Here is a 13517-nt window from a genome sequence, read left to right on the forward strand (position 1 = left end):
GTTTTTCGGGACCGGAACGCCCGACAGGCGTCACAGGATTCTTCGCTGTGCTCGGGTGACAGGCACAGGTTACAGACCGAGTGTAGGTCCGTATAAGGATATTTGTTGTGGCATTCGGGGCAGAATCGAAACGGGGTCCGTTCCATCGGCGTTGTTCTCCACGCGGTCGGGCCGACTAGGCCCCGACGGGGTGCCGAAATCTACCCCGAAGGGCACCGAAGCGCTTCGATGTTCAACGCGTCGTCGTATGTGTCTATCTCGAACCGGATCGCAACGATACCGTCGAAAATCTTCCGTTTTCAGCTATCTTTCCGTTCCGAAACCCGGAGCGACAGGAACACATCCGAACCCGATGGCGGAAAGAAAACAATCGAAGATGGAGTCGACGCCCATGCGCAATGAGCACAGAAGGAGGAGTCACTCGGTCCCGTGACTCGAAAACACTTCTTCGAAGAAAAACAACTTGTAACACTCCGACCCAACACCAGATGGCGAGCTCATGCATACCATGTGTATCTACAGCGACAGATGCCATCGAACTAAGCTATTACTTGTACCTGTGTACCCTGAGGTACTTGAAATTCTTATCTTTAATTAGTCCTACCATCTAGCCATTCATGTGGTGCAGAATGCATTAGCAAAATTGGTAGACAGTCAGAGGAACTACGATCATGTACTATGCTTAGTTAAAATTTTGCTGGATTGAAGCTATATTACCAAATATACTTAAAGAATATGTAGGAAAAAATAAAATAAAGTATTACCATAAATCTATAGTACTTTATTCTCCTAAAGGTCTTGTGCTGGTGGTTCTTAGTTTAGAAAACTTTATAAGGGGGATCAGCCTGCATGGTACAACCCTCACCCCTTTGTAGAAAGATTCCTCTTTATTAAGTAACCTGGATTTTGGAAGACCCGAAACATGGTATTTGCAGGGTCATGCAACTAGTATTATGAAATACTAAGGTATACATGAACTGGCAAATAAAATATGATACCTCACAATGAAATGCAAGCACACATGACACTGGAAGGTTACGGACGACACCTCACCCCTTCACCACCTGAGAACTGAACCTCCAGGGGACCAACAGCTCTGAACAATTATTAAAAACAGGAGCAATGGTTGATTGAAGTGTTGGGGGCTGTCCTCTTCCCACAATATAACCCTCCAGCAGGGAATTTAAAATCTGTCAGAAGAACAAATGCACCTAGAAAAACCTGATGCTGTCATGGATACCATCTCGACATGGTTCAGACTGGATTCCCCACATGGCAGGCAATTCACATCAAGTGGTTCCAAAAGCGTCTGCTAAAGTAGATCGGTAGGAGGCTTTCCTGGAAATGCCACACTAGATCCATTTGAGGCACCAGCAGTATGGTCTGATTTTCATACTCTCAAAATAACATCCCTGATGAAGGCACTGCTAGCTCTTAATCTAAAAAACATGAATGCCACTGGAATTAACCTTCATAGAGCAGAGGCAGACGGTAAATCTACAGAAAGAACAAGTCTCTAGATACCCTGTTCATCGAATTAATACTTCCAGCAGATTGCTCACCTACAAAGATTCCCATCCGCAAAAAAAGCACAACACTAGGAGGATATGAGAAACAGATTGAGCCAGAGCAGGAAATAGTGGTCTACACTAACTATACGCTTTGTATTAGAGGAGAGGCAGCAGTGCTTAGGGAACATATGAAGCAATAAAAAAGGTGATGCCCAAGAAATGTCAGCAATCCCGGTCTCCAGCAGATTCAGCCCCAAATTATTTTGGTAGGTTTATTTTAGTCATCTAAGCAAGTAAAGTATAAACCAACACATTTTGAGAATATTAGCTTAATCACTCTTCTCCCTTACTGAGTACCAGAGAATCCAACGGAAGCTCATTAACCTGGTTTAAAAAAAACACAGCGGTGGAGGATGAGGATGTGAGTAGGAAAAGGCCATTCTATCTTATGTGCAAGATTCACTTCTAACACAACATTTGGAAAACAGCAGTAGACCACTCAATCACCACAGTTGGAAGAAAATCAGTATGTGGTAGCGTCAACAAACATCCCAGCATGGGTACAACTGATTTCTTGGAGGACATTTAGAATGACATAGGCCCTGGTGGGGAGGGTGTCATTTAGCTAAACCGGATGCACACTGTTCAAATAGTCTTCCTCCTCATTAGCATCTATGTCACTGATTTCCCAAAGGAGAGACTCACGTGGAGGCGAAGGAGATGGTATTAGAGCTTCATACTTCGTTAACATTTAAAACCAAGGCAACCAAAGCTAGAATGAAAAGAGCCAGGAGAAACTAAAAAGGGGAAGCTAGGACAGGCACCGGGGGCACCAGTTTAATGATAGATTCAAGTGGCCAAGACCCTGGCCAAATTAACCAAAATGCAGACCTCAGACAGCTTCTGTCCTCTGTCATCTTGTTCCAAACAGCTTGGACATTTAATGGAGTTCTGATTGGAGGGGTTAGAAATACAGGATCTAGAAACAGTAGGAATTGCATAATTCAGGCTTTATCTCACTGGTAGGAACCTGTACCAAGAAACCCAAAGGTTACGTTTGAGTCTTTAGGGAAGTCTGTGGGGAAGGCCAGACCACCTAGTGCACTCGTTAGTTCAGTGCACCAACAAGGGTTAAGGAATGCAAGCACCTTAAGAAGCTTCTCAGCAGCACTACCGAAAAAGGTCTTTGATGGTTTGCCATAAACGCAGTTGCAGTGAGCGACTGAGCTCCAGCGAGGGAGAATTTGGCTCCTCAAGCATATCAAAGCCTTTCTTGATGGCTCTGGTATAATCAGTTCTGAACTGTAACTGGGGGTCCAGCTAGATTTAAACATGGTGGCACCTTAGGCAGTAGCTTTACACTGTGACTGCTGAAGTTGGTACCATCTACCTTGTAGTCCTTCCAAGAATGTTGGGGTAAACTCTACAGAAACAGACCACTCAGTCAAGGCACCATGCAAATAATGCTGTGGCATTTACATTTTCGGCAACTGAGACGTTGGGAGTGGAGGTACTTCAAAGAAGCACAGTACCAGTTTCACAAGCAACATGGCTCTGAAGCAAATGTCTAACTCTTTGCAATGCAAGAAATGATTTGGAGCCTGGACTGTGGAGACCGAATCACCAAGAGCGCGAAGGAAGTCCGAACAGGACATCACAGTACTCCAAGTAATGACTCCAACATTAGAGACAGTTCTCTTCAGCCGTGATGGGTATAGTGACAACCAACTTTCCATTTCCTGGTACACGGATAGCACTAAAATAGCACTTCCACTGCTCATACTTTGTCCCACCGAGAAGTCTTGTCCTTGCTCTGGATATGCCACTCACTACTGGCAGGTGGGTCTTATTCCATGTCAATTGAATCTTTCTATTCCCAATTAGCAGCTCAGTAAAAACTGTTTTAAAGATCAATAATTGAATGTATCTGAGGTTTTTAGCACAACTGGACCTGTCATTGTACTCACTATCAAGAATAAAAGATACTTTTGCCGAAGCTTGAAGTTTACGATGTGCCTTTAGGGAAGAGGTGTTTGGAGGGGAGATGGGGATGAGGCATAAATTAAGAAGGAACTCAGTCACATTCCGGCATGTTGCAGTGAACAATAAGTCAGGCAAGCTGGATTTGCTGCCAAGTCCTACACATAGTAAGAGAGAATGTACTAATGGCGGACAAATAGACCAAAAATGACTGTACTCTCAAAGTAAAAACCTTATATTTCACCTCAGGCAGAACATTTGCTATGGGCAAGCTCACAAGTGCTGTCACACAAACGTATAAACTTTGTCAATGTTAACTTCAATACATGCTGGGACACACTGAGAAGATGCTTCAAGGTAGGAAATAAACTAATTTACAAAACAGACAGCTTTTTCATTGGAAAAAGGTGATGTGGGCACAGTCAGTGGCATAAAACCGCAAAAGAAGCACTAAAGCAGACCTGTCAACAGTGATAAGCCGTCAAATGCCCAGTTTCACATGAATGGCAAAGTCTTCTGTGACTTTCAAGCATTTAAACTAATGGCTCCCTCACAATGGTATTATCTATACTCAGGTGATGTGATTTATAGTAAAATTAGTCAGGACTCAGGGAGCGTTGTCACTGGACTGAGGTGATGCCTCAGTGTGAACTGCAATGTCTGGCACAGACACTGAAGAAGGACTATCTACTCACTCAATATTTTTGGCAGACACTGCAAGCCATGTGCTAGCTACTGTAGACAGCTCCACTCTGCGGAGTTTTGCGCACTCTTCCGGGCTCGGCCATCCCAAACTGCGGTAATCAGGCTTCTTTCCTATGGGAAAGAGACAAAAAAGAAGAACATTTCTTCGGGGCGAAAGGCGAAAGGCAGACAAAATTTTGAATCATGCACTGTCAATGCACTGCACAAAACTAGCAGCAGTGCAAATTCTAAATGCACACTCACGGTACAGCATGCTTCATTAAACAGATAGGTAAAGTGTACTAAAACCTGTAACGGGGGTTCCTCTGAACTCCGAGGATACACAAGACACAATCTCCTGGCATGTATTCTGCCCTCTATGGTGATCTTGTCTTCTTGTAGCAAGATGTAGGCGTTTTTAAGATATGGTCTAACGTTTCAGGAACTTTCCTATAATTAAACAATCTGGTGCTTTTTAGTCTATGGTGTACTAAGACCCCACAACATGAACATTTTTGTACCTTGAAGATTCTCTTTAGAAATTAATATGTGTGTCTGTAATACATACAAGTAAAAAAATATATATACATTCTTTCAAACAAACTATTTCATGCTCTATATCGTCGATTTACTGTCCCATGCCCTAGAAGGTACAAGCACTACAAGGTTATTGGCGCGACTATGACTTTTGGCACTAATGTAGTCTTACACTGTTGTGGTTTCTCTCTAACATGCAAACTTGGTGGAGGGGAAAAGAAAAGACCAGTCATGATTAGGGTGGGGAGAAAAGAAAGGGGGCAGGGAAAAGGGACACAGGGTTATGAGCACCATGACAATGGAGGAACGGGACAAGGAGAAGTACAAAGGAGAAAAGTAACAGGGTAAATGTAGGAAGTTGGCTCTGTATGTGCTATTTCAAAGTAAGGAATAGCATGCACAGAGTCCAAGGGTTCCCCTTAGAGGTAAAATAGTGGTAAAAAGAGATAATACTAATGCTCTATTTTGTGGTAGTGTGGTCGAGCAGTAGGCTTATCCAAGGAGTAGTGTTAAGCATTTGTTGTACATACACATAGACAATAAATGAGGTACACACACTCAGAGACAAATCCAGCCAATAGGTTTTGTTATAGAAAAATATCTTTTCTTAGTTTATTTTAAGAAGGACAGGTTCAAATTTAACATGTAATATCTTGTTTGAAAGGTATTGCAAGTAAGTACATTAGGAACTTTGAATCATTTCAATTGCATGTATACTTTTCAAGTTATTCACAAATAGCTACTTTAAAAGTGGACACTTAGTGCAATTTTCACAGTTCCTGGGGGAGGTAAGTTTTTGTTAGTTTTACCAGGTAAGTAAGACACTTACAGGGTTCAGTTCTTGGTCCAAGATAGCCCACCGTTGGGGGTTCAGAGCAATCCCAAAGTTACCACACCAGCAGCTCAGGGCCGGTCAGGTGCAGAGTTCAAAGTGGTGCCCAAAACGCATAGGCTAGAATGGAGAGAAGGGGGTGCCCCGGTTCCGGTCTGCTTGCAGGTAAGTACCCGCGTCTTCGGAGGGCAGACCAGGGGGGTTTTGTAGGGCACCGGGGGGGGACACAAGCCCACACAGAAATTTCACCCTCAGCAGCGCGGGGGCGGCCGGGTGCAGTGTAGAAACAAGCGTCGGGTTTGCAATGTTAGTCTATGAGAGATCAACGGATCTCTTCAGCGCTGCAGGCAGGCAAGGGGGGGCTTCCTCGGGGAAACCTCCACTTGGGCAAGGGAGAGGGACTCCTGGGGGTCACTTCTCCAGTGAAAGTCCGGTCCTTCAGGTCCTGGGGGCTGCGGGTGCAGGGTCTTTTCCAGGCGTCGGGACTTAGGTTTCAGAGAGTCGCGGTCAGGGGAAGCCTCGGGATTCCCTCTGCAGGCGGCGCTGTGGGGGCTCAGGGGGGACAGGTTTTGGTACTCACAGTCGGAGAGTAGTCCGGGGGTCCTCCCTGAGGTGTTGGTTCTCCACCAGCCGAGTCGGGGTCGCCGGGTGCAGTGTTGCAAGTCTCACGCTTCTTGCGGGGAGTTGCAGGGTTCTTTAAAGCTGCTTCTTGAAACAAAGTTGCAGTCTTTTTGGAGCAGGTCCGCTGTCCTCGGGAGTTTCTTGTCGTCGTCGAAGCAGGGCAGTCCTCAGAGGATTCAGAGGTCGCTGGTCCCTTTGGAAGGCGTCGCTGGAGCAGAGTTCTTTGGAAGGCAGGAGACAGGCCGGTGAGTTTCTGGAGCCAAGGCAGTTGTTGTCTTCTGGTCTTCCTCTGCAGGGGTTTTCAGCTGGGCAGTCCTTCTTCTTGTTGTTGCAGGAATCTAATTTTCTAGGGTTCAGGGTAGCCCTTAAATACTAAATTTAAGGGCGTGTTTAGGTCTGGGGGGTTAGTAGCCAATGGCTACTAGCCCTGAGGGTGGGTACACCCTCTTTGTGCCTTCTCCCAAGGGGAGGGGGACACAATCCTAACCCTATTGGGGGAATCCTCCATCTGCAAGATGGAGGATTTCTAAAAGTTAGAGTCACCTCAGCTCAGGACACCTTAGGGGCTGTCCTGACTGGCCAGTGACTCCTCCTTGTTGCTTTCTTTGTTCCCTCCAGCCTTGCCGCCAAAAGTGGGGGCCGTGGCCGGAGGGGGCGGGCAACTCCACTAAGCTGGAGTGCCCTGCTGGGCTGGGACAAAGGAGTGAGCCTTTGAGGCTCACCGCCAGGTGTCACAGCTCCTGCCTGGGGGAGGTGTTAGCATCTCCACCCAGTGCAGGCTTTGTAACTGGCCTCAGAGTGACAAAGGCACTCTCCCCATGGGGCCAGCAACATGTCTCTAGTGTGGCAGGCTGCTGGAACTAGTCAGTCTACACAGACAGTCGGTTAAGTTTCAGGGGGCACCTCTAAGGTGCCCTCTGGGGTGTATTTTGCAATAAAATGTACACTGGCATCAGTGTGCATTTATTGTGCTGAGAAGTTTGATACCAAACTTCCCAGTTTTCAGTGTAGCCATTATGGTGCTGTGGAGTTCGTGTTTGACAGACTCCCAGACCATATACTCTTATGGCTACCCTGCACTTACAATGTCTAAGGTTTTGTTTAGACACTGTAGGGGTACCATGCTCATGCACTGGTACCCTCACCTATGGTATAGTGCACCCTGCCTTAGGGCTGTAAGGCCTGCTAGAGGGGTGTCTTACCTATACTGCATAGGCAGTGAGAGGCTGGCATGGCACCCTGAGGGGAGTGCCATGTCGACTTACTCGTTTTGTCCTCACTAGCACACACAAGCTGGCAAGCAGTGTGTCTGTGCTGAGTGAGAGGTCTCCAGGGTGGCATAAGACATGCTGCAGCCCTTAGAGACCTTCCTTGGCATCAGGGCCCTTGGTACTAGAAGTACCAGTTACAAGGGACTTATCTGGATGCCAGGGTCTGCCAATTGTGGATACAAAAGTACAGGTTAGGGAAAGAACACTGGTGCTGGGGCCTGGTTAGCAGGCCTCAGCACACTTTCAATTGTAAACATAGCATCAGCAAAGGCAAAAAGTCAGGGGCAACCATGCCAAGGAGGCATTTCCTTACAGTAAACGTTAGGGAAAGATGGTACCCACACAAGGTTTAGGGAAGTGGTGAGACTTGTAATATGCTTCATAAAGGGGGACATGCACAATGTGACATTTCCATGCCTGTGGTCTCAGTCTTCCAATGCCATACTCACACGCATAGTATACCTGAGGGCGGGGTGGTAGGGACGGGACATGGACAGAGGAAAGTAATAGGTGGATGGAAACAGAGACAATGTGAGCCTCAAAAATAGAAGATTGAATTAACAAGCTTCGCTCTACCGCTGAATCGAATACGTTGCAACTAAGTCTATTACAACTTAAGAAACACCACTGCCAACTACTTCTACGCAGAGAATAAAGTTAGATCTCACTACTCATAATTCCACCTAACTAATAGATACCCTCTCTTCGTACCCCTGTAGCTACTAATGTCAAATTGGATGTACTCCTGGGTAAATGTTTCCTGATCACCACTGCACCAAATTTAAAAATACAAAAATTTGACAGCGAGCTCTCACATGATGTGTTCGCTCTTAATTATACGAAGAAACGGTGTTCCTTCTGATGGTAGTGAAAAGTCTTAAAGATGAATTACTAAATGTAGGAAGTTGGCTCTGTATGTGCTATTTCAAAGTAAGGAATAGCATGCACAGAGTCCAAGGGTTCCCCTTAGAGGTAAAATAGTGGTAAAAATAGATAATACTAATGCTCTATTTTGTGGTAGTGTGGTCGAGCAGTAGGCTTATCCAAGGAGTAGTGTTAAGCATTTGTTGTACATACACATAGACAATAAATGAGGTACACACACTCAGAGACAAATCCAGCCAATAGGTTTTTGTATAGAAAAATATCTTTTCTTAGTTTATTTTAAGAACCACAGGTTCAAATTCTACATGTAATATCTCATTCGAAAGGTATTGCAGGTAAGTACTTTAGGAACTTTAAATCATAAAAATTGCATGTATACTTTTCAAGTTATTGACAAATAGCTGTTTCAAAAGTGGACACTTAGTGCAATTTTCACAGTTCCTAGGGGAGGTAAGTTTTTGTTAGTTTTACCAGGTAAGTAAGGCACTTACAGGGTTCAGTTCTTGGTCCAAGGTAGCCCACCGTTGGGGGTTCAGAGCAACCCCAAAGTTACCACACCAGCAGCTCAGGGCCGGTCAGGTGCAGAGTTCAAAGTGGTGCCCAAAACACATAGGCTAGAAGGGAGAGAAGGGGGTGCCCCGGTTCCGGTCTGCTTGCAGGTAAGTACACACGTCTTCGGAGGGCAGACCAGGGGGGTTTTGTAGGGCACCGGGGGGGACACAAGCCCACACAGAAATTTCACCCTCAGCAGCGCGGGGGCGGCCGGGTGCAGTGTAGAAACAGGCGTCGGGTTCGCAATGTTAGTCTATGAGAGATCTCGGGATCTCTTCAGCGCTGCAGGCAGGCAAGGGGGGGATTCCTCGGGGAAACCTCCACTTGGGCAAGGGAGAGGGACTCCTGGGGGTCACTTCTCCAGTGAAAGTCCGGTCCTTCAGGTCCTGGGGGCTGCGGGTGCAGGGTCTCTCCCAGGCGTCGGGACTTTGGATTCAAAGAGTCGCGGTCAGGGGAAGCCTCGGGATTCCCTCTGCAGGCGGCGCTGTGGGGGCTCAGGGGGGACAGGTTTTGGTACTCACAGTATCAGAGTAGTCCTGGGGTCCCTCCTGAGGTGTTGGATCTCCACCAGCCGAGTCGGGGTCACCGGGTGCAGTGTTGCAAGTCTCACGCTTCTTGCGGGGAGCTTGCAGGGTTCTTTCAAGGCTGCTGGAAACAAAGTTGCAGCCTTTCTTGGAGCAGGTCCGCTGTCCTCGGGAGTTTCTTGTCTTTTCGAAGCAGGGGCAGTCCTCAGAGGATGTCGAGGTCGCTGGTCCCTTTGGAAGGCGTCGCTGGAGCAGGATCTTTGGAAGGCAGGAGACAGGCCGGTGAGTTTCTGGAGCCAAGGCAGTTGTCGTCTTCTGGTCTTCCTCTGCAGGGGTTTTCAGCTAGGCAGTCCTTCTTCTTGTAGTTTGCAGGAATCTAATTTTCTAGGGTTCAGGGTAGCCCTTAAATACTAAATTTAAGGGCGTGTTTAGGTCTGGGGGGTTAGTAGCCAATGGCTACTAGCCCTGAGGGTGGGTACACCCTCTTTGTGCCTCCTCCCAAGGGGAGGGGGTCACAATCCTAACCCTATTGGGGGAATCCTCCATCTGCAAGATGGAGGATTTCTAAAAGTCAGAGTCACCTCAGCTCAGGACACCTTAGGGGCTGTCCTGACTGGCCAGTGACTCCTCCTTGTTGCTTTCTTTGTTCCCTCCAGCCTTGCCGCCAAAAGTGGGGGCCGTGGCCGGAGGGGGCGGGCAACTCCACTAAGCTGGAGTGCCCTGCTGGGCTGTGACAAAGGGGTGAGCCTTTGAGGCTCACCGCCAGGTGTCACAGCTCCTGCCTGGGGGAGGTGTTAGCATCTCCACCCAGTGCAGGCTTTGTTACTGGCCTCAGAGTGACAAAGGCACTCTCCCCATGGGGCCAGCAACATGTCTCTGGTGTGGCAGGCTGCTGGAACTAGTCAGCCTACACAGACAGTCGGTTAAGTTTCAGGGGGCACCTCTAAGGTGCCCTCTGTGGTGTATTTTACAATAAAATGTACACTGGCATCAGTGTGCATTTATTGTGCTGAGAAGTTTGATACCAAACTTCCCAGTTTTCAGTGTAGCCATTATGGTGCTGTGGAGTTCGTGTTTGACAGACTCCCAGACCATATACTCTTATGGCTACCCTGCACTTACAATGTCTAAGGTTTTGTTTAGACACTGTAGGGGTACCATGCTCATGCACTGGTACCCTCACCTATGGTATAGTGCACCCTGCCTTAGGGCTGTAAGGCCTGCTAGAGGGGTGTCTTACCTATACTGCATAGGCAGTGAGAGGCTGGCATGGCACCCTGAGGGGAGTGCCATGTCGACTTACTCGTTTTGTCCTTACTAGCACACACAAGCTGGCAAGCAGTGTGTATGTGCTGAGTGAGAGGTCTCCAGGGTGGCATAAGACATGCTGCAGCCCTTAGAGACCTTCCTTGGCATCAGGGCCCTTGGTACTAGAAGTACCAGTTACAAGGGACTTATCTGGATGCCAGGGTCTGCCAATTGTGGATACAAAAGTACAGGTTAGGGAAAGAACACTGGTGCTGGGGCCTGGTTAGCAGGCCTCAGCACACTTTCAATTGTAAACATAGCATCAGCAAAGGCAAAAAGTCAGGGGGCAACCATGCCAAGGAGGCATTTCCTTACACTAATTCTTCAGGACTATTACGGCGTCACTGCTATGGTGCAGCCTCTGCTGTAGCAGTTCCAGTCAAAGTTGTTTCGTAAATGCCTTACCCTATCAAAATTGTGCAACTGGCAGCGAGCAAGTACAGACACTCAAGGAAGCCGACTACCATTTAGAATAACTTGCCTAGGTAACAAAGTCAACTGTCACTGCACTACAGGGTGATTTAAGGCTGAAACTAGATACCAGCTTTGCCAGATGACTGATTTTACTAGAGTGGTGGCAGACCAACACTGGTAACCCCCTGTTATCTCGCCAACCTCCTGCAAATAGTTTATAAAACTGGAAACCAGGATAGTATCCTATCTTAGAGGAGTGCTCTTTTATCACAGCCCAGGGCCGGCCTTGCCACCTTCTGAATCAGAACAATGTTTTCTACTGGCTGCCAGTCAAGGAGGGATACAGTTCAAAGCACTTTGCTGCATGCAGCCCACATTAAAGTTGTCTTTTCACCTCACCCTCTCTCTATAGTAGGTTCTGGTTGCAAGTGTAATCTTGAAAACTTTGGTCAGCATTCCAAAATTTAGAAAAATTTGCAGCAGCTACTTTTTTTCTGTTCATGTGCGTCTACTTTGGAAATTTCTCCTACCTCAAACTAAAGAACAAGTTACTTGCCTTCCGTAACACCTTATCTAGTAAAGACACTATCTAGTTGCAGATTCCTTAGCTCTGAATTTTCCCCAGGCTTCAGACTGGATCCTGAGATTTTTGTGTGCAGCACCCCTGCTCGCCGTTAAGGTGCCGCCGATCAGCTCCGCATCTGTGCCAGATATGACGTTGCGATTCCTATATAGGTGACACCCCGGCATGCTGACATCAGTTTATTTGTAATGAAATTCCACACCAGAATCGCAGAGCCATAAAGAAACTGACTACTGGTGTGTCAAAAACTAAGGCCCTGAAAGGTGAGTCACTGTACCTAGAAATCAGTTTGTAGAAAGGGGAGGATGGGAGTAATGTGCAGCTTAAACTAGAAAGTCCTGCAGGATCAAAGGAGCAAGGTGCCCATCCCTACAGACCAGACTGTCCAGGCAGTAGTGTTTGATAAATGTGTGCAGAGATGCCCACCTTGCCGCAAGACAGATGTGAAGGACTGGAACTATGTGTGCTAACCCAATGGTCGCAGCTTTAGCTTGAGTAGAATATGCAGGCAAATCCTCAGGTTGTTGCATTTTTGCCAGTGCACAGCAGATCATAATGCACAAAACGATCCATCTGGAGATGGGCTGCTTCTGTACTGCCCGACCTTTCTTCGCACCCACATAGCTGACAGAGTTGATCATCCACCCGGAACTCTTTGGTACGATCAAGGTAGAACCTCAACACTCTTTTTGGATCCAGGCGGTGGAGTCTCTCCTCTTCCTTAGAAAGATGAGGGGAGTGTGTAAAAAGTAGGCAAGGTGATTAACTGACCTATATGAAAGGATGTAACCACTTTCGGCAGAAAGGAGGCCCTAGTACAAAGCACCACTTTATCAGGATAAAGGGAAAGGTAGGGCGGCTTAGATGGTAATGCCTGCAGCTCACTCACCCTGCGGGCAGATGTAATGGACACAAGGAAGGCTGTTTTCAAAGTGAGAAGCTTGAGCGGACAATTTTGGAGAGGCTTAATAGGAGAACACATAAAAAATGTCAAAACCAAAATCAGATCCCACTGGGGCATAATGAATGGGGATGGAGGAAAAATATGTGTAAGGCCTTTGAGGAACCTATAAAGAATGTTGATCAGTCAACCCCAAAAAAGCAGAAACAGCAGACAAATAACCTTCGAGATTGCCCATAGCAGAGCCCTGCTGGGACAAGGAAAGGATAAACAACAGAACCTTGGAGAGAGGGGCATAAAGGGGGTCCGCAGACCTGTTTGTGCACCATGTCACAACTCTCTTTCATAGACAGGCATATAAAGTCTTGGTGGAGGGATGCCTGGCTGCCAAGATTACGCTGCAGACTTCGGGAGGAAAGTCAAAAGCTGTCAACTGTCGCCGTCCAACCTTCACGCAAGAAGACAGGGAGGTGACAGGTTTGGGTGCAGAACCCTCCCCCTGCTGCTGCAACAGAAGATCCAACCGAAGGAGCAGTCTGATCACGGATCGATGGATATGCTCAGCAGCTCAGGAAACAAGACTCTCCATGCACAGTCCAGAGTCACAAGAACTATCTGAGTCCAGTTGTTCTTGATCTTCTTGAGAATTCTGGGCAGAAGTGGTATGGATGGAAAGGCAGGAAGCCTGAGTTCCACTCAAGACAAAAAGCATCTCTGAGCAATTGTCACCTTAAAAACTACAATGCACAAAACTGCTGATATTGTGCGCCCTCTGGTCTCCCCTTTGCTGAAAGAGACTTTGCACCATCTCCGAATGGAAACACCATCTGTGATTCACTAGACATTTTCGGCCGTGTTCATCTGCTCTGGCATTCAGAGATCCCCACAAAGGTTGAACCATCAGGGATATGACT

At 47.1% G+C, this 13517-nt stretch overlaps 1 protein-coding gene across 1 annotated transcript in view; it reads right to left on the minus strand.

Moving 5' to 3' along the window:
• The window catches only part of TTC17 (tetratricopeptide repeat domain 17), a 483695-nt gene that overhangs the window by 136318 nt on the left and 333860 nt on the right, over positions 1–13517 (minus strand). The window contains exon 20 of the mRNA XM_069221809.1: positions 4187–4307. Within this exon, the coding sequence (XP_069077910.1) occupies positions 4187–4307 (121 nt within the window). The remainder of the gene's footprint in view (positions 1–4186; positions 4308–13517) is intronic.

The sequence above is a fragment of the Pleurodeles waltl genome, chromosome 3_1 (genome assembly GCF_031143425.1).
Source record: "Pleurodeles waltl isolate 20211129_DDA chromosome 3_1, aPleWal1.hap1.20221129, whole genome shotgun sequence".
Lineage (NCBI taxonomy): Eukaryota > Metazoa > Chordata > Amphibia > Caudata > Salamandridae > Pleurodeles > Pleurodeles waltl.